At 44.2% G+C, this 20,172-nt stretch overlaps 1 protein-coding gene across 1 annotated transcript in view; it reads right to left on the bottom strand.

Moving 5' to 3' along the window:
• The window catches only part of zanl (zonadhesin, like), a 245,673-nt gene that overhangs the window by 11,385 nt on the left and 214,116 nt on the right, over positions 1-20,172 (bottom strand). Inside the window, exons 85-91 of the mRNA XM_072259463.1 lie at positions 19,530-19,659; positions 17,570-17,759; positions 13,841-13,999; positions 12,698-12,828; positions 10,092-10,291; positions 6,434-6,572; positions 450-578 (exon numbers count right to left, since the gene is read on the bottom strand). Coding sequence (XP_072115564.1) covers positions 450-578; positions 6,434-6,572; positions 10,092-10,291; positions 12,698-12,828; positions 13,841-13,999; positions 17,570-17,759; positions 19,530-19,659 — 1,078 coding nt within the window. The remainder of the gene's footprint in view (positions 1-449; positions 579-6,433; positions 6,573-10,091; positions 10,292-12,697; positions 12,829-13,840; positions 14,000-17,569; positions 17,760-19,529; positions 19,660-20,172) is intronic.

Below are 20,172 nucleotides of genomic sequence, written 5' to 3'. Positions count from 1 at the left end.
ACAAGAAAGAGAGGAACAGAGAGAGTGAGGAAAAAAGTGGCAGAGAGAGCGAGGGAAGAGGAGGGGGCAGAGAGAATGAGGAAGAGGGGCAGCAAGACAGAAATAGTGAGAACAGAAAATAACTGTTGTGTATTTAATTATTTCAATATTACCATTTGATTAAGCATTCTTATTCATTTAAATAATTAATTATGAGTTTTATGTGTAATGTGTGAATTGTATATGTCATCATGTGACCACATGATAGGTGTGTGCCTCGCTTAAAGTAAGCGAAGTTAGACCCGCATTTCGGACTCCCATATCTTCCTTTGAATTAGTTTAATGTTTTGAAGTTACAAAACGTAATTATAATCATCAGCTGAACCTATTGCTGGGCATCTAAATTTCCAAATTCCAGTCTCAGGATACATAAACGTAATGAATATGAGGGCCAGTGGTTTGATATTTACCAGTGAGCTCCTCTTGCTCTGTCTCGCAGTTCCTGCCGGTGAATCCAGGTTCACACGTGCACGTGTAGCTCTTTCCCGAGGGGACACAAGTTCCTCCATTCTGACAGGGGTAGGCTAGGCATGGCCCATCTAAGGAAGAGGGAAGACAAAGAGGTTAGTGAGAACCAGTGAGGTGTTCTATCTGCTGGTTCTTTGGACAATTCCCATGTTAGGCAATGTGCCTGGTAACCCAAGAACCATTATCCGAGTCGAGCCATTGAGTCCAAAAGTCAAGATACTACGTTGCACCTTTATAAAGCTCTGGTTAGGCCACATCTAGATTATTGTGCACAGTTCTGGTCACCCCACTGTAGGAAGAATGTTGAGGCTTTGGAGAGGGTGCAGAAAAGGTTTAGCAGGATACTGCCTGGTTTAGAGGAAATGTGCTATCATGACAGGCTGGATAAACTTCGGCTGATTTCTCTGGAGTATTGGAGGCTGAAGGGAGATCTGATAGTGGTTCTAGAGATTATGAGAGGATCAGACAGAGTAGACAGGGAGTGACTGTATCCCAGGGTAGAAATGTCTAATATCAGAGGGCTTGCATTGAAGGTGAGAGAGAGTAGGTTCAAGGGGGATGTGAGGGGCAAGTTTTCACTCAGAGAGTGGTGGATGTTTGGAATGCACTGCCTGGTATGGTGGTAGAGGCAAATACATTAAAGGCTTTTAAGAGACGTTTGGACAGGCACATGGATGTGAGGAAGATGGAGGGATATAGACATGGTGTAGGTAGAAGGGATTCATTTCGGTGCTTTTTAGCTGGTTTGGCACAACATTGTGGGCAAAGGGTCTGTTCCTGTGCTGTGCTGTTTTATGTTCTATGTTCTAATCAGGCCCAAATAATTTCAGAGCTATCACTCTCGTTGGTCTCTTGGATAGGCCCAAACCAAGGGTCCAATGATCAGGGTTAAGCAGAGTAAAGATCTCTCTGCACTGTCCCCAGCACTCCTAGGGCTACAACACTTAACACTAGACACACCCATCCCCAATCAGTATGAACCACCTACAGAGTCTGGAGCTGGAGATAGAGAATTTGCTTGGTCTAATTTACTTCTGCTGAGGGGGAAAAGGCAAGGAAGCAATTTTAGAGTCATAGGAAAGTACAGCACAGAAACAGGCCCTTTAGCCCATCTGATCCCTGCCGAAACCATTTAAACTGGCTACCCCCGTTGATCTGCACCGGGATACCTCCCTATCTACGTATCTATCCAAACTTCTCTTAAATGTTGAAATGGAGCTTGCATGCACCACTTGTGCTTGCATCTCATTCCATACTCTCACGACTCTGAGTGAAGAGGTTTCCCCTCATGTTCCCCCTAAACTTTTCACTTTTCACCCTTAAACCATGACCTCTAGCTGTACTCTCACCAACCTCAGTGGAAAAAGCCTGCTGGAATTTACCCTATCTATACCCCTCATAATTTTGTATACCTCTATCAAATCTCCTATGTTCCAATCTTCTATATTTCAAGGAATAAAGTCTGAAACTATTCAATCTTTCCTTATAACTCAGGTCCTCCAGTCCTGGCAACATCCTTGTAAATTTTCTCTGTACTCTTTCAACCTTATTTACGTCTTTCGTGAATCTTGGACTTGATCAGTGTTATAACAATGCTTTACCAGAGGTCTTACCAGTTTCCTAATGGTAGAACATAATCACCTTAGTCTATTCAATTCCCTGAATAACAAGGGCCAATGTCCATCCCATATACCTTCCTAACTGTGTTGGCCACCTAAAAGGCCACTTTCAAGGAAACATGGGCTCCAGGGTCCTTCAGTTCCTCAATAATTCTCCAGCCACTATCATTCATGGTCCCCTTTATTACAGCTTCCAGAATGCATCACTTCATTTTTTTTTTAGTTTAAACTCCATCAGTGATTTTTCAGCCCAATTCACCAAAGCATCTATATCTTTCTGCAGCTTAAGACTATAAGACCATAAGATATAGGAGCAGAATTAGGCCATTTGGCCCATCGAGTCTGCTCCACCACTTCATCATGGCTGATCCATTTTCCCTCTCAGCCCCAATCTCCTGCCTTCTCCCCGTATTCCTTCAAACCCTGACCAATCAAGAATCTATCAACCTCTGCCTTAAATATACCCAATGATTTGGCCTCCACAGCCAAGTGTGCAACAAATTCCACAGATTCACCACTCTCTGGCTCAAGAAATTCCTCCTCATCTCTGTTCTAAATGACGTCCGTCTATTCTGAGTCTGTGTCTTCTGGTCTTAGACTCCTCCACCATAGGGAACATCCTCTCTACATCCTCTCAAGCAGGTAGATTGGGAAAATCAGGTTGGTGCTGGATTCCAGGAGGGGGAATTTCTAGAGTGCCTACAAGATGGCTTTTTAAAGCAGCTTATGGTTGAGCTCACTAGGGGATCAGCTATTCCGGATTGGATGTTGTGCAATGAACCAGAATTGATTAGAGAGCTTACGGTAAAAGCATCCTTAGGGGCAAATGATCATAATATGAATGCACCCCTGTGGAAGTGGTGGAGCAGACTCAATGGGCTGAATGGCCTAATTCTGCTCCTATATCTTTTGGTCTTGTGGTCTAAGTGAGGCCTCAGCAGTGTTTTATAAAGCCACAATATTGCATCCTTGCTTTTATATTCTAGTTCTCCCGAAATGAATGCGAACATCGCATTTGCCTTCCTCACCACCGGCGCAACCTGTAAAGACTACCTTCCACACAAACACCTCCATTAATCTTTGTGACATTCACAAACTTTCTGATCATGCTTCCAACATGTATAACAAACAGCAAAGGTCAGGTCCCAGAACTGATCCTTGTGGTACCCCACTAGTCACTGGCATCCAACAGTACAACTCACTGGCTCCTATTGGCAAGACAAGTTTGAATCCAATTTTCCATTGTGCTGTATCCCAGAACTAAAGATGCACCAGAGGGCGACTTCTTTGAGTTCATCTGTGAAACAGTTTAAATTTGTTTCTTCTCTTTAATGTCACTTCTCTCCTTTTCAAGGTGGCTGGGGTCCTGTTGGAGTCCATGGTCTACAGCTGCATTCAAATGCCGTTTGTCATAGTTATGAGTTCCTGCTCTCGGAACTCACCAAGCGGCCTGGAAGACGTGTGCCTTTGGGGTATGGCCCTGCGTCCCTGTGGACAACCTGATTCCTTGCTGGTGTCACCAATGGAAGTGTTACGAAAGGGTTTGTGGAACATCGAGACAGCAGTGCACACCGCTGTCGAAATAAGTGACACTGCAGACTGTAACACTGAAACAGCAAGCTGTTTGTCCCCCTCACGCCGTGGCAGAAGTGACACCTGGTCTCTCCCTCACTAGAGATGTTGAAATATTGGGATGAACAGTGTTTTTTTGATGGACTCTAGATCATAGGCTCTTTGGGGGGGGGCACTTTGCTATTGCTTGCATCAGGGTGGTGGGGGCTGATTTTTTGCTGAGGCAGGTGGAAGGAGGGGGAGGGGGAGGGTTGATGTTTTTGCTGTTGCTTGTGTGTGGGGGAGGGGGGACTTTGGAGTTCTAATGTTTCCCTGTCATTCATTCTTTAGGGTTTTTCTCTCTGTTTCATGGCCGTCTGTGAAGAGTAAGAATATCACGTTGTATATTGTATACATTCTCTGATATTAAATGAAACCTTTGAACTAACCTCTTGAACTGGTTTCCCATGCTGGAACCTTATCAAATGCTCTATTAATGTCTGTGTGTATTATATCTAATAGCCAGCCCTCATTGATGCTTTGTTTTCTTGTTAAAGAATTCTATCAATATGGTCAGATGGATTTACCCTTGACAAAATCCCTTGTTATCTATTTCTGACCTGTCCCTGCCTTTCCACATGATCATTAGTCCGCTACTTTTCCAGCATCTCCACTACCACTGGTGTTAGGCTCACAGGGCGATAGTTACTAGGCTTATCTATAGCAACACACAGAAAATGCTGGAGGAACTCAGCAGGTCAGGCAGCATCTATGGAAAAGAGTTCAGTTGATGTTTTGGGCCAAGACTCTTTATCCGGACTGGAAAGGAAGGGGGAAGATGCTAGAATAAAAAGGTGCGGGGGGGGGAGGAGGGGAAGGGAGGATAGCTCGTTGGTAGATGAAGCCAGGTGGATGGGAAAGGTAAAGGGCTGGAGAAGAAGGAATCTGTTAGGGGAGGATCTGGAAGCTTTTCCATGCCACCTTTCTTGAAAAGGGGACCATGTGTACTGTCCTCCGGTCATCTGTTAGCTCACTTGTGCCCAGTGGAAATTTAAAATATCTCAGCTACAGTGGCAGCAGTCTCTTCTCTTGCCTTGTGCATTGGTATTAGTGATAATTCTAATTACTACTTATTTATTTATTATGTATTCTCTTTCTTTTTATATTTGTACAGTGTGCTGTCTTTTGCACATTAGTTATTTGTCTATCCTGCTGGGTGCAGTCTTTACTGATTCTATTGTGTTTCTTGTATTTACTGTGAATGCCGACAAGAAAATGAATTGTAGGATTGTATATGATGACATATATAGAATGCGCTTTGATAATAATTTATTTTGAACTTTGAACTTTAATTCTGCTAACTAGAGCATGCATTTATTGATCGCACAAGTGGTGCATACAAGCTCGGATTCAATGTTTAAGATAAGTTTGGATAGGTACATGGAAGGGAGGGGTATGGTCGCGGTACAGCTTGATGGGAGTAGGCAGTTTAAATAGCTCGGCCTGTTTCTGTGCTGTACTTTTCTATGACTCTATGTGATCGCCTTTGTAAAGTAGAAACCAACATGCCTAATGTGCAAAAAAAAGATCCCATAATTCCCCAGACCTTTTCTGATTGGCTGCCGGTGAATAGTAGTGTTCCATGGGGTTTTGTTTTGGGACCGCATCCTCATATGAAGTATGTCAATGATTTGGATGACAGAATCAATGGCTTTGTGGCCAAGTTTGTGGACAATATGAAGATAGGTGGAGGGGCAGGTAGTTCAGAGGAAGTAATGAGGGTACAGAAGCACTTAGACAGATTAGGAGAATAGGCAAAGAAGTGGCAATGGAATACGGTGTCGGAAAGCACAGAAGGAATAAAAGCGTAGACTATTTACTAAATGGGGAGAAAGTTCAAAAATCTGAGGTGCAAAGGGATTTGGGAATCTTCATGCAGGATTCACTAATTGTTAATTTGCAGGTTGAGTCCGTGATGAGGAAGACAAATGCGGTGTTAGCATTCATTTTGAGAAGACGAGAATATAAGAGCAATGTTGTAATGCTGAGGCTTTATAAGGCACTGGTGAGGCCTCACTTGAAGTACTGTGAACAGTTTTGGGTCCCTTTTCTAAGAAAGCGTGTGAATGAGAGGGTTCAAAGGATGTTCACGAAAATGATTCCAGGAATGAAAGGCTTATCATATGAGGTGTGATTGACGGCTCAGGGCCTTTACTCAGTGGAAAATGGAAGAATTGGGTGCGGGGGGGGGGGGGAATTTCAGTGAAATTTACCAAACGTTGAAAGGCCTAGATAAATTGGATGTGAAGAGGATGTTTCCTTTGGTGGAGGAGTCTAAGATCAGGGGGCACAATCTCAGAATTGAGGAACATCCATTTACAATGGAGATGAGGAGGAATTTCTTGAGCTAGAGAGTGGTGAATCTGTGGAATTCGTTGCCACAGGTGGCTGTAGAGGCCAGGTCATTGGGAATATTTAAGGCAGAAGTTGGTAGGTCCTTGATTAGTCAGGGCATGAAGGGATTCGGGGAGAAGTCAGGAGAATGAGATTGAGAGAGAAATGGATCAGCCATGATGAAATTGCAGAGCAGACCAGATGGGTTGTGTGGCCTCATGTATAATTCTTACTGTAATTTATAGTTTTTTTTAATGTATTGCACTTTTAAATGTATTCAGGAAAATTCTGTTCAGTAACGCATGGGATGCCTCACCACTCCCACCCTGTGGCCGCCTGCCCCTTGCCCATCTGCACTGTACCTGTGAAGCAGCCAAATGTGAAGTTGTAGACGGTGCAGACTTGGTCTGTTACGCACTGTGTGGGTTCACACTGGACAGTCTGTGTGTTGCCGCAGACGCAGTCCTGTTGGCAATCACCCAGGAGGAAGTGTTCCTGCAGCTGTGGGAAACAAAAGAGGGAAGCAGTTAAAGGCACCTCAAGGTGTATACACCAACCAGGAGGGATTTCCCAAAGGGAGACTCTTGAAAATGATGCCCGGGGGAAGAGTGGACCCCAAAACAATATACAGGCCAGTGTATGGACCTTAAAACCTGGATGGAGGAGTGGGTGATGGAAAAAAGGGCCTCCGCTTCAGGAATGGAGCAAGGTTGAAGAGAGTACATTATCGGCCTTGCTTATGCAGGGCATTAACCAGAATGTGGATGGTGTCACAGGGATGAAGGCTACTGGCAAATCACCTGGATTGACCAGGATCATTTCATAGAGTGGAAATGCACAGGAGAAGACCATGGTGCCTTAATTCACTCTGAAAGATATCTACAGCCTATTGCCTCCACATTTTTCTCTCTTTCTTTTGGTTGCAGGCCTCTGAGAGCGCATGTGTTTTGTCTTAGCAGCCCAGTTAGAGGCATAGAGTCTAAAACTACAGCACAGAAACAGGCCTTTTGGCCCATCTAGTCTGTGTGGCACCATTTAAACTGCCTACTCTCATTGATCTGCACTGGGACCATGGCCCTTCATATCCCTACTATCCATGTACCTATCCAAACTTCTCTTAAACGTTGAAATCAAATTAGCACCCACCACTTGCGCTGGTAGCTCATTCCACATTCTCACCACCCTCTGAGTGAATATGTTTCCCCTCATATTCCCCCTAAACTTTTCAACTTTCACCCTTAACCCATGACCTCCAGTTGTAGTCCCACCCAGCCTCAGTGGTTTAAGCCTGCTTTCACTTACCCTAACTATACATTTTATAATTTTATATACCTCTATAAAATCTCCCCTCAATCTTCTACGTTGCAAGGAATAAAGTCCTATTCAATCTTTCCCTATAACACAGGTCCCCCAGACCCAGCAACATCCATGTAAATATTTTCTATCCTCTTTTAATCTTAGATACGTGACCAGAACTGCACACAATACTCCAAATTAGGCCTCACCAATGTCTTGTACAACTTCAACATAACCTTCCATCTCCTGTACTCAATACTTAGATTGAAGGTCAATGTGCCAAAAGCTCTCTTTATGACCCTATCTACCTGCGACGCCACTTTCAATGAATTATGGACCTGTATTCCCAGATCCCTTTGTTCTACCACACTCCTCAGTGCCCTACCATTCACTGTGTAAGACCTACCCTGGTTGTTTCTACCAAAGTGTAATGCCTCACCGTTGCCTGCTTTAAATTCCATCTGCCATTTTTCAGCCCATTTTTATAACACATAGTTACAACAGTGCAAAGCAATACCGGTTCAGCTCCTGCTACAAGCCACGATAGTCTTCCTCACTGTCCACTACACCCCCCAATCTTGCTGTTATCGGCAGGAGGAGAAGATGGCGACGCGACGCAGCGCACGCAGCCTCTCCGGTGATGAATATCTGTAATCTGTTAAGTAGGGTGCCGTGCACAATTCTGATTTGATGGAGGCAGGCGTGAGAGCACGGAGGAACATCTGGAAAAACTTCTGAAATGCCTTTTTCACTGCCGCCGCAACTGTGTGATCCGAAATCTCCGGAGGGGAAGGCCTCAAATCCTTGACTTTGCCTGTTGCTTGGTGACCAGGGCCGGGGTCAAAGTGCTCGGCAGAGATGGTGCTCAGTGTCTGAGGCTCGAAGTTTTTGGACAGATTCAGAGTTGGACTGTGGTTGGGTGCTTCCAGGATGCTGCATCGGCAAGTTTGTGGCGCTGGAAGCTCATGGCAGGGAGAGTTTCTCCCTTCTACTGTCTGCGTGAGATGTTGGGCTATCAGGACTTTGAGACATTTTTTTTTACCGTGCCCATGGTCTGCTCTTATCAAATTACGGTATTGCTTTGCACTGTTGTAACTATGTGTTATAATTATGTGGTTTTTGTCAGTTTTAGTCTTGGTCTGTCTTGTGTTTCTGTGATATCATACTGGAGGAACATTTTTTAATGTATGCATTTCTAAATGGCAATATATGAGGACTGAGTGTCCTCATAATTTAATCTGCAAATTTGCTGATGCAGTTACCCACATTATCATCCAGATCATTGATATAGATGTTAAACAACAATGGACCTAATAAAGGTTTGTAGCTCCACACTGTAATTTGCCCAGTGGGTACCATTACTAATATGATTCAGTAATAATGTTTAATCGTACAAAAGCAACACACACAAAATGCTGGAGGAACTCAGCAGGTCAGGCAGCATCTGTGGAAATGAATAAACAGTTGATGTTTTGGGCTGAGACCCTTCTTCAGGACTGGAGGAGTGTGAGGTGGAAACTTGGTCACCAGAAGGAGAAATTGATATTCATACCATCAGGTTGGAGGCTACCCAGTTGGAATATAAGATCGCCCTGAGGGTGATCTCATCTTGGCACAAGAGGCGGCCACGGAACGACACATTGGAATGGGAGTGGGAGAAGGAGTTAAAATGTCTGGCCACTGGGAAGTCCCGCTTGTGGTATATGATGTGGAGGCACTTGAAGCGTTCCCTCAATTTACGATGCGTAATTACACTACTCCGTTGGCGTTGGTGCTCCGTCTATACGTAACCGTTCCTACTGAATTTGCTTCCATTGCCTTGTTCAGCAGAAATTTCCAGATCATCACAACTTGCTGTATTAACTTTATTTTTGCCATGTTATTTTTTAAAAGTCAATTAGCTCAAATACGTGGTCTCACCCTGTCCCATACAAACAACCGGAGTTTAGGACACCAGTCCTGTCCCTTAACAACTATTCAGTGGGGCCCAGTAAGTCCAGTATTTCAGGTTCCTGTCTGTGTTTTGTGCTGCAAGGGGCTGAAACATCTACTGCTCATATAGTTCAGTGGCCAAATTTAATTTCAGAGAAGGCATATACAACCTGAAATTTGTACTCTTCACAGACATCCACGAAACAAGAAACCCATAGAATGAATGGAAGAAACATCAGAACCTCAAGGTCCCTTCGTTCCCCCCCCACTTGCGCCAGCAGAAGCACTGACCCCCCCCCCACCTCACCACGGAAGCAGCAACAAAAGCACCCCACCTCTAAAGAGTCCATCAAAAACTACTGTCCATCCCAGCACATCGGTATCTCTGACAGGCTCTCTCTCTCTCTCTCCGTCAAGGGGGAGAGAGGCAATTCCTGCAAAAGTGAGAGTGGAGACCTGCATCTCACTGTTCCAATGCTACAATCTTCAGCGTTGCTTCTCCGAGCATCCCCAACCCCATCTCGGGGACCGACAGGCTTGAGGGAGATAAGAGGTATAGATAGATAGATGTTGCTCTCCTGCAACAACGAGAGTGAAGACCAGCATCTTGCTGTTCTGATGTTACAATCTTCCGCATCACTGTTTATTCCCCTCCACGGAGGCTGCCTGACCTGCTGAGTTCCTCCAGCATTTTGTGTGTGTCGCTCATTGTAAGAGGTGAGCCTGCCATTTCCAGGCAGGAAGAAAATTCTCTCTGAACAGCTGATGGGAGAGAGCAGACACGATACCAACCTTGTAATATTTGTTGTGGAAGGTGCAGCCGCACTCATTGAATGGCACGCACTCGGAGCCGCTGAGTACAAAGCCCCGATCACACTCACACCCTTCCAGGCAGGGCAAGGAGCATTTGGAGGGAGCAGAGAGATCAGCACAGGTAGACGGACATGTGGCCATGCAGGGCTTGTATGTACTCTTTGGAGGGCACTTCATACCTACATGAGACAAAGTCAAGCGTGGGACTGATCAGTAACTATACAAAGGCAGTGAGTGCAAAAATCTTGTGCTGTGCAATTTTTTGCCCAGTGACAATAACATGTGCGCACTGAATAACTTCTTCAATAAAAACAGTATAAATAAGCCAGTTCTAAAACCTGCAGACAAATCATCCCAAACTCCACGTTGCCAACACCATCTGCATCAGAAACAGGAAAAGGAAATGCGGTTGTGTACGATCATGAAGTATACTTAACACATCAACGAGGCAGAGGGAGACAACCTGTTGTGCGCATTTTAAATTCCTTTGTGCACTAGTAGCAAAAAATGTGTGAATGCTTATACACACACTTTTGAGGGAACATTGTTGGTAAGGAAAACAAAACTGATGTGAAGATTATTTTTAGGTAGTTAGGGTCTGGATTTCTCTGCTTGGAAAAGCAAAGTCAACTGTGGCAATCAAAAGAAAAATGCATAAAAGCATGGCTGTGTGGAGAAGGCAAAGACGTGCAATTTACTGGACTGTTCTTACACAAGACCTACTATAACATGACAGGCTGAACGGCCTCTTTCCATGCTATAAACTTTCTGCAGTTCTGTTAGGAATCAACCACATTAGTGGATCTGAAGTCATAAAGGTACAGTGGATTCTGTTTAATTAGGCTATCGGTTAATCAGGGCAGCCGATTATTTGGGACAACTCTCAAAGAACAAAAACTAATTGAGAAAATAGCCGGGATTCCCACAATTTATTTGGTTCACGATGCCACTTAATTGGGACAGAAGACTGTTGCCAAACAGTTTCTAACTAGTCATTTGCTCATGTGTCCAAAAAGCAATGATTTTTGTCTCCTCCTCCTTCCCTTTCTCCTATGGTTCACTCTCCTCTCCTGCCCTTTATCTTTCCCACCTATTTGGCTTCACCTATCACCTTCCAGCTAGCCTCTTTCACTTCCCTCCACCGTTTTATTCTGCATATTCACCCCTCCTTTCCAGTCCTGAAGAAGCGTTGTGGCCCGAAACGTCAACTGTTTATTTATTTCCACGGATGCTGCCTAACCTACTGAGTTCCTCCAGTATTTTGTGTGTCATTTTTGTTGCTGATAGTTGGTGAGAAATAAGCAGTAAGACAATTCAGAACTGTTTTGGTCACTGGGGTTTCTAACATTCAGGCTTGGAGATGCCATAAATGGCTGGGAGTAAAAATGAAATGATTTCACTACTTCAACAAATTAGAAACTATGAAGAATTTTAAGATATCAACAATTATCTTGAATGCTACAATGAAAATGAAGATTTGAAGGATCCAATCATCGAAATAATTGTATGAAGGCAGTCCATTATCTGCTCTAGATGTCTGTGCTGATTTTGTTCATTTACTGTCAATCAAAAGAACACGGCAGTGTACACTGGATGAATTCCTCCTTCGATAACTGTTAGGAACTAATACAGTTTTATAGTACTATAGATGCATTGGTAGTGTTCTAATTTGTTCTGTGTTTTATTTAAATACATAATTTGCTACTCAGTTAAACTGTACTTTGTCTTCCTTATATCTTTTTAAACTATCTCCATGAAACTTTGGCTAATTGGGCCAAAATGTACTGCTCCCAATTAAGCGGAATCCACTGTATTTCCTTTTCTGAAGGATATTAGTGAACGTGATGGGATTTTTATAATCATCACAGCTGATAATTATTCCAGATCTATTTAATTAATTTAATATTCCTTGTTGCTGCAGTGGAATCCAGTGCAAGTCTTCAGATCTCTGGATCTCACTGCTGCTGGAGAAAGGTGCAGGAGTCTTGTGTCTTGGGCAAGGTTTGTTCAGAGCAGCTTGTAGATTGGACTCGTTTTTAGAGAACTCTGCAATTCATGTTATATGTGTTTCTGCTTTCTGATTACAACTTTTTTTTTGCTATATCATGTGATTTTAATCGGGGCGGACTGGCTCTGCGGCTTGCAGTCAACAAACAGCACAGTGTTAAATTAAACTGAACTACACAGAGCTTTCCTAAACTGTTTCGTGGACGCTGTAGTTTGATGTTTTTTTTCTTTGAACGGATTCCATGGTGTTTCTTTGTTTCGTGACTGTCTGTGGAGAAGATGAATCTCAGGGTTGTATACTACATGCATACTTTGTTAATAAGTGCACTTTGAATCTCTGAATATTGGTTCAATAAGAAAACAGCAGTGGTATCTAATGATGCCAAAGCAATCATATGGAATGGGAGGATGAGAAGGGTTACTAAAGTGCGTCTCAGTATTCTGTTATTTCTCAAGAATACTTCCCAAATATAGAGCATAGATGTGCTCATTGGTTGAGAGGACTTTACCTGTGAAGTGTTAGAAGGCGTAATTCACTAAGGGAAAAGATTAGGGCTGGCATCCAATGCCTTACTTACTGCACCCAGTCTGTTGTCTCCATTTGGTGAGTCGCACTCCCTGCTCCTGGCAGTTCACTGAATAGTCGTCAAAGTTAACGCACAGCAGTTCGGTGTTGTTGTAGAAAGCACACAGATCAAACAGGCAGTTCCTGCAGGGTAGACAAAGAAAGTGCAAAGTCAGATTCCCATTCTTTCTTATATCTCTCCGTCTACTGAAGAACCTCCCTCTAAAGGCCATTTCTTACCCTGACCAATGCTTAAAGTTGCTGGGATGAGGGATCTCTAGCTCAGCCCTTTCAACACAAATACGACTCTCTCAGTAATCTCATTATCTCAAGGGTCCTCACTTAGTGTCAGAGTAATACAACGTGGAAACATGTCCTTTCAGGCCATCTGGTCCATGCCTATTTCAGCATCCTCCCTGATCATTCCAGTTGTTTGCGTTCGGGCCATAGCCCTCCAAGTCTCTCCCTTCCATGTATCTATCCATATGCCTCTTAAATGTTGTAATTGTAACCACATAGAATACTTCCCCGGCAGCTCAATCCACTCTGTGCAAAGAAATTACCTTGCAGGTCTCTTTTAAATTTCTCTCCTCTGATCTTGTATCTGGGCCTCCCCAACTCAGGAGAAAAGACTATGACCATCCATATATACATACCCCTCGTGGTTTTGTGAACTTCAGCAAGGTCATCCCTCAATGGCCCAAATATAGCCTTTGGTTACACTTAGCTTGGTCTGTTGAGAGGGAGGGTACGAAGATGTACCTTGTTATTTTGCCATGCTGGAGGCCGAGGCCCATAGCATGGGGCTTAAGACAACTGGCCCTTCTTCTGAGACTTGGCATGAAGAGGAAGTGTGCTAGGAGAAGGTTGCAGAGCGAGGCACAGATGCAGGTAGTTTGAGGGGATGGCTTATTGCTTCATTATTTTTCTCCCGAGTAGCAATTACATTTAGGGCCATAAAAGTAAACTTTTATTTTTGAAGAGCTGAGAGCAGGGGTTCCCAACCTGGGGTTCATGGTAGGGGTCCATGGCATAGAAAAAAAGGTTGGGAGCCCCTGTCCTGGGGTAGACCTGCAGGACTGACAGCAGCGAACAATTGACTTCCTCCAAGTTAAGAGGGCAACTTGAATGGGACTTCGCAGATGGGAATACTTACTGCTGGTAGCCAGTGGGGTCCACAGTAGAATGGCAGTCTTTGAATGGTCCCTCTGGATTGGACAGGGCTCCACAGTGGTTGGCATTGTTCATGGTGGAGAGCTGCTGGGAGGAGCAGGCACTGGTGGTAAAACCCGAGTCCAGATCGCCCAGTTCACGCCTATTAAAAGAGGAAAACTCTGGTGACGAGGTGAACTCTGCTCCCCGATTCTCTTCTCTCTCGTCTGCCCGAATATTCACGTTGTTGGCCCTCAGTGCATTGATTTAATTGATTAATTGAGATACGGGGTGGAATAGGCCCTTCCGGCCCTTTGAGCCACACAGCCCAGCAATCCCAAGCTCTAACCCTAGCCTAATCACAAGATAATTTACAATGACCAATAAACCTACCAACTGGTATGTCTTTGGGAGGAAACCGGAGCACCCTGAGGAAACCCACACAGTCATGGGGAGAACGTACAAACTCCTTGCAGACAGTGGCAGCAATTGAACCAGGGTTGCTGGTACTGTAAAATGTGGTGCTAACCACTATGCTGCCTGAAGTTAACAGTCCACAAGGAAACCAAAGTCACTTTCCAGGACTTTTCCCCACACCGCCAAACCATCAAATTCCAACACCTGTCTGTTCTTCATGTGACTGTTAATGGGCTATTCAATGAACAGCCAGGTCAGATATGTCATCTGTCTTCCAAAAAACAGTCGCTCGGTGGCAATGCTGAGGACCAATTCTGGCCTCACTTCAAACTTCATCCGCCACCTCTCCTCTGTGCAAAGTTACAAGAGAAAAAATTGGTGGGGCAAAACCCAGTTCTCTGAGTTGAACAGAACTGGCAGGAACCAGTTTGGACTGTGACTGCCACTTCTTGACAATCGACGTTTTTGGCCGAGAACCCTTCATCAGGGCTGGAAAGGGAGAGGGAAGACACCAGAATAAAAAGGTGAGGTGGGGAGGGGAGGGACGATAGCTAGGAAATGACAGCCAGGGAGGAAAGATAAAGGGTTGGGGAGGAAGGAATCTGATAGGAGATGAGAATGGACCATAGGACAAGGGGAAGGAGGAGGGGCACCAGGTGATAGGCAGGTGAGAAGAGGTAAGATGCCAGAGTGGGGAATAAAATGGGGGTGGGGGGGAGGGGGGAAGAATTAGTTTACCAGAAAGAGAAATCAATATTCATGCCATCAAGTTGGAGGCTATCCAGATGGAATATAAGGTCCCCCACCCTGAGGGTGGCCTCATCTTGGCTCAAAAGGAGGCCGTGACTGACACTTTGGAACAGGAATGGGAATGGAATGAGAATGTTTGGCCTCCAGGAAGACACGGTTGTGGTAGATGGTGAGGAGATGCTCAATAAAGCGGCCCCACAATTTATGATTGGCCACCCTTCATTGCCCCTGAGGTGGGTAATGAGATGTCTTCTTGAACCACAGCAGTGTTGTGGGAACCAGCTCTAGTGATGATGGTACAATGTTTCCAAGTGAGGATTACCTATGTTGGGAGGGATACCTGCAGTGTTACATGAATGTGTCTTTGGATGTTGAGATTCAGGTCTTGGTCTGGACTCACTTTCAACTACTTATGTTCTCGAAATTTATTGCTTACTTATTTACTTCATTGTTTCTTTATTTTTGTATTTGCACAGTGAGTTCTGGTTGTATGCCTGAGTTGGGCAGACTTTCATTGATTCTGTTATGGTTATTCTTCCATTATAGATTTGCTGAGTATGCCCACAAAAAAAAGAACCTCAGGGTTGTATATGGTGACATATATGTATTTTGATATTAAAATTTACACTGAATTACTAGCTTTTGACCTGTCCTAGTGGCAAGTGTCTGGTCGATTACCACTTGATGGTGATATTAAGCTTCTGCAGATGCTGGAAATCCAGAGTAACACACAAAATACTGGAGGAACTCAGCAGGTCAGGCAGCATCTTTGGAGAGGAATAAACAGCGAGTGTATGGGGCTGAGACATAATGTCTTGTGTTTAAGAGGTTGTATCATCTCAGCCAGCTCCATCGTGGACAAACCTTCCCCACCATTGAGGACATCTTCAAGAGGCGAAGCCTCAAGAAAGCAGCGTCCATAACTAAGGATCTCTGTAGAGAGAGCAAAGTACAACAATTTCCTGGAAGTTCACATCTCAGACAACCTCATCTGGTCCCTCAATATCACCCCCCTGAATAAGTAAACACAGCAGCACCTCCACTTCCTGAGGAGATTGAGGAAAGCAAGGTTCCAGCCATTTCCACCCCCCGCCCCCCACATCTCAACTAAATTTTACAGGAGCACCATTGAGATCATCCTGACAAGTTGCATCTCCATCTGGTATGGGAGCAGCTGAGTATCTGAAGTCCCTACAAAGGACCATGAGAACTGCCGAGAGGGTGATAGGGATCGAGGACACTTATCTGGAGTGCTGAGTATGCAGGGCTCTTAGTATTATCAAGGATCCCAGCCAACCATCTAGCATCCTCTTTGACTTTTGACTTTCTACCATCAGGCAGGAGACTCCAATTCATAAAAACAAGAACAGTCAGGATGGGAAACAATTTCATCCCCCAGGCATCTGAACTCATGTCTGCATTGCATTTGAAGTGGCGCCGGATAATTTGTTCTGTACTCCAAAATATTTAATTTATGTACATAACTTTGTTTATCTATGTGTAATTCATTTGTAGATTTAATTCCCACTATCCCAAGTTATTGTGTGTTACATGTGTGTTATTTGTACTACTGTGTTTTGCACCCAGTTCCGGAGAAACATTGTCTCATTTGACAGTATACATGTTTACAGTTAAATGACAATAAACTTGACCTGACTTGACTACCCTGGACGTGCCCTATTCCTGTTACTACCACCAAGGAAGTAATACAGGAGCATGAAGACCCATACTCAATGATTCAGGAACAGAATTTTCCTATTTTCCATTGGATTCTGAACGGTCCATAAACCTGCAAACACTACCTCATTCTTCTTTTTTTTGCACTATTTATTTACTTTTTGTAACTTATAGCAATTTTATGTCTTTGCATTGTATTGCTGTTGCAACACAACAAATTTCACATCATAAGTCAGTGGGGCAGCATGGTAGCACAGTGGTCAGCACACTGGTTTACAGTATCAGGGACCCGAGTTCAATTCCAGCCACTGCCAGTAAGGAGATTGTATGTTCTCCCCATGACTGCGTGAGTTTCCTGCGGATGCTCTGGTTTCCCCCACAGAGTAAAGACATAATGGCTGGTAGGTTAATTGGTTATTGTAAATTGTCCCGTGATTAGGCTAGGGTTAAATTGGCTTGAATCTATATTTCAATAAAATTAAATTAAATTTAAAAAAATACATCTAATTCCAATTCTGAACCTCCATCTCTCTCCCTCAACTTCCATATTTGATGCTTTTCTATTTTGCTGTTCTCTGATTTTCTTGACTACCATCTCTTCCACTATCCCTCATCCTCTCTATACTTCTTACCACTCCATTTTTCCCTCTTTCTACTTTCTTGTCTCTATGCCTTTCTTTCAGTTCCTCTTCTCCCACACCTCCTCTAACTCATGTGTATCACTCCGTCACTCTCCTTCTCCCCCACCGCCTCTAACTCATGTGTGTTCCCCCGTCACTCTCCTTCTCCCCACTGCCTCTAACTCATGTGTATCACTCCATCACTCTCCTTCTCCCACACCTCCTCTAACTCATGGTCTGGTACCTCATTGAGAATAGAATTGACTCACTTCTGCCGCCCGAGTGACTGAGACTCAATGCTGTGTCTTCTTTCTGGCTTTACTCGCCAACTGTTACCGAAGGCATTGACATTTCGGACCACTGTCCCATCAGGTTTCATAAACTCGTTTTTCCTCCGACCGTCGTAGTTCCCGCAGAGACCGCGCACATGGTTTTTGTACGTACTCGGGATAGTGATAACTGTGAGAGAGAGACAAAACTGAATGTCAGTACGGTCATGCCTATCATTCCTGGGTACTGCTAGATTTGGCAATTCTGTTGGATGGGCCCCCATCTGCTGTCACGCATGGCCAACTTGCTGTTCAACTTTACCCCCTTGCTTGGCAGGGTTTCCAACTTAAAATTCTCAATTTCAATACCTGCCATGGCCTTGTTTCCTATCACTTCTAAAACACTCACTTCATTTTAAAATTTATTTTTCTTATTGAGGTACAGCGTGTGACAGGCCCTTCCGGCCCTTTGAGCCACACCACCCAGCAGTCCCCTGATTTAACCGTAGCCTAATCACAGGACAATTTATAATGACCAGTTAATCTACCAACTGCTACGTCTTTGGACTGTGGGAAGAAATTGGAACACCATAAGACATAAGACACGTGCAGGAAACCTACGTGGTCTTGGGGAGAACATAAAAAAACTCCTTACAGGCAGCAGCAGGAAATGAACCTGTGTGGCCTGTACTGTAGAGCATTGCAGTAACCACTACGATAAGTACTGCCATTTGATGCCGTCATTTTAGCAAATGACAGTCTCGGAACTGTTGAAGGAATTTGTCAGAAAAGGTGAGATGATGCCAAAGCGATTTTGAAAATAGATTAAGCACCCATGGAATAAAAGTGCCTGAGCAAGATGAAAGCAGAGAAAGGCTGTGGGATGGTGAAAGGAGCATCTCTATATAACTAGTTACATGGATTTGACTGAAAGAGCATTCTCTCCATTACCCCAATGTAGAGATGCCTCTCCATTACTGACGGCACTTATTTATCGACAGTAAGGAGTGTCCTCTGTTATACTCTGACCAAAGAACTGATTGTGGATTTCAGAAATCGGAGGATGAGGGAACACACACCAGTCCTCATTGAGGGATCAGAAGTGCAAAGAGTGAGCAATTTCAAATTCCTGGGTGTCAACCTCTCTGAGGATCTAACCTGGACTGAATGCGTCGATGCAGCTACAAAGAAGGCAAGATAGTGGCTATATTTCATTAGGAGTTTGAGGAGATTTGGTATGTCATCAAAGACACTCGCAAATTTCTACAGATGTACTGTGAAGAGATGTACTGTATGGGGGTGGGGGACTACTGCACAGGATCGAAGTAAGCTGCAGAGAGTTGTAAACTTAGTTGGCTCCATCATGGGTACTAACCTCTGTAGTATCCAGGACATCTTCAAGGAGTGACGCCTCAGGAAGTTGTCATCCATCATTAAGGACCCCATCACCCAGGACATGCCCCCTTCTCATTGCTACCATCAGGGAGGAGGTACAGAAGCCTGAAGGCTCACACTCAGTGATTCTGAAACAGCTTCTTCCCCTCTGACAACCGATTTCTGAATGGACACTGAACCCATGAACACTACCTAACTACTGTTTTTATTTTCTAGTTTTTGCACTACTTAATGAACTTAACCATTTAATATATATACAGATTTTATCCTCTCTCTACTATTACATATTGCATTGTACCACTGCTGTAAATGTAAGAAATTTCACGACATATGCCGGTGATATTAATCATGATTCTGATTCATTGTAGAGCTCCCTTGACATTACCTCGGCAGGGCAGAGGCAGAGATCCCTCAACATCACCCTGATGGTATAGAGCTCCCAAAAAGTTGCCCTGACAATGCAGAACTGCCTTAACACATTACCCTGACAGTGCAGAACTCCCTTCACACCAGCCGGTGTCTTGAAGATAGTGTTGAGATACCAGTGAAATGATCATGTCATTACCTGCACTACTGCGGCCATCAAAGTTCACTGTTAGTCCAAAGTCAGTCTCCAGATAGATCGTCGAGGACCTCTGGTAAATCCTAAGCCGCTCTTTTGGCTCGTACGGTGGGATGATCTTGATACCATCCACCTGGGATTGAGAAACAGAAACAGGTTATACTCATTTCCCAAACGCGGATGTCACTGAATTATCAGAAATCTGAGAATAGGCAGTGGATCCAGTGTTGGGAAAATGTTGAGGTACAAAGCAGCCATGCTTTTATTGAGCAGCAGAGTAGGTTCAAAGATATAATCCTGTAACAAAGCTTTTTCCTCCAAGAGACCCAACTTTGTCAAATGGTTTGGAGGCTTGCATGCCTCAATAATCCAGAAAACTACACTGGCTGCAGTGAGGGCTTTGTGCTTTGGCTCTTGGTAGGGTCACCCATGCCAAACAGGTCAAAGGATAGAGGCCAGACTAAGATCATAAGACCATAAGATATAGGAGCAGAACAAAGTCATTTGGCCTGTCGAGTCTGCTCTGCCATTTTCATCATGGCTGATCCATTTTCCCTCTTAACCCCAGTCTCCTGCCTTCTCCTTGTATCCCTTCATACCCTGACTAATCAAGAATCTATCAATCTCTGCCTTAAACATACCTGAT

The sequence above is a fragment of the Mobula birostris genome, chromosome 5 (genome assembly GCF_030028105.1).
Source record: "Mobula birostris isolate sMobBir1 chromosome 5, sMobBir1.hap1, whole genome shotgun sequence".
NCBI classification, from domain to species: domain Eukaryota; kingdom Metazoa; phylum Chordata; class Chondrichthyes; order Myliobatiformes; family Myliobatidae; genus Mobula; species Mobula birostris.
This window is presented reverse-complemented; position numbering and strand designations above follow the sequence as displayed.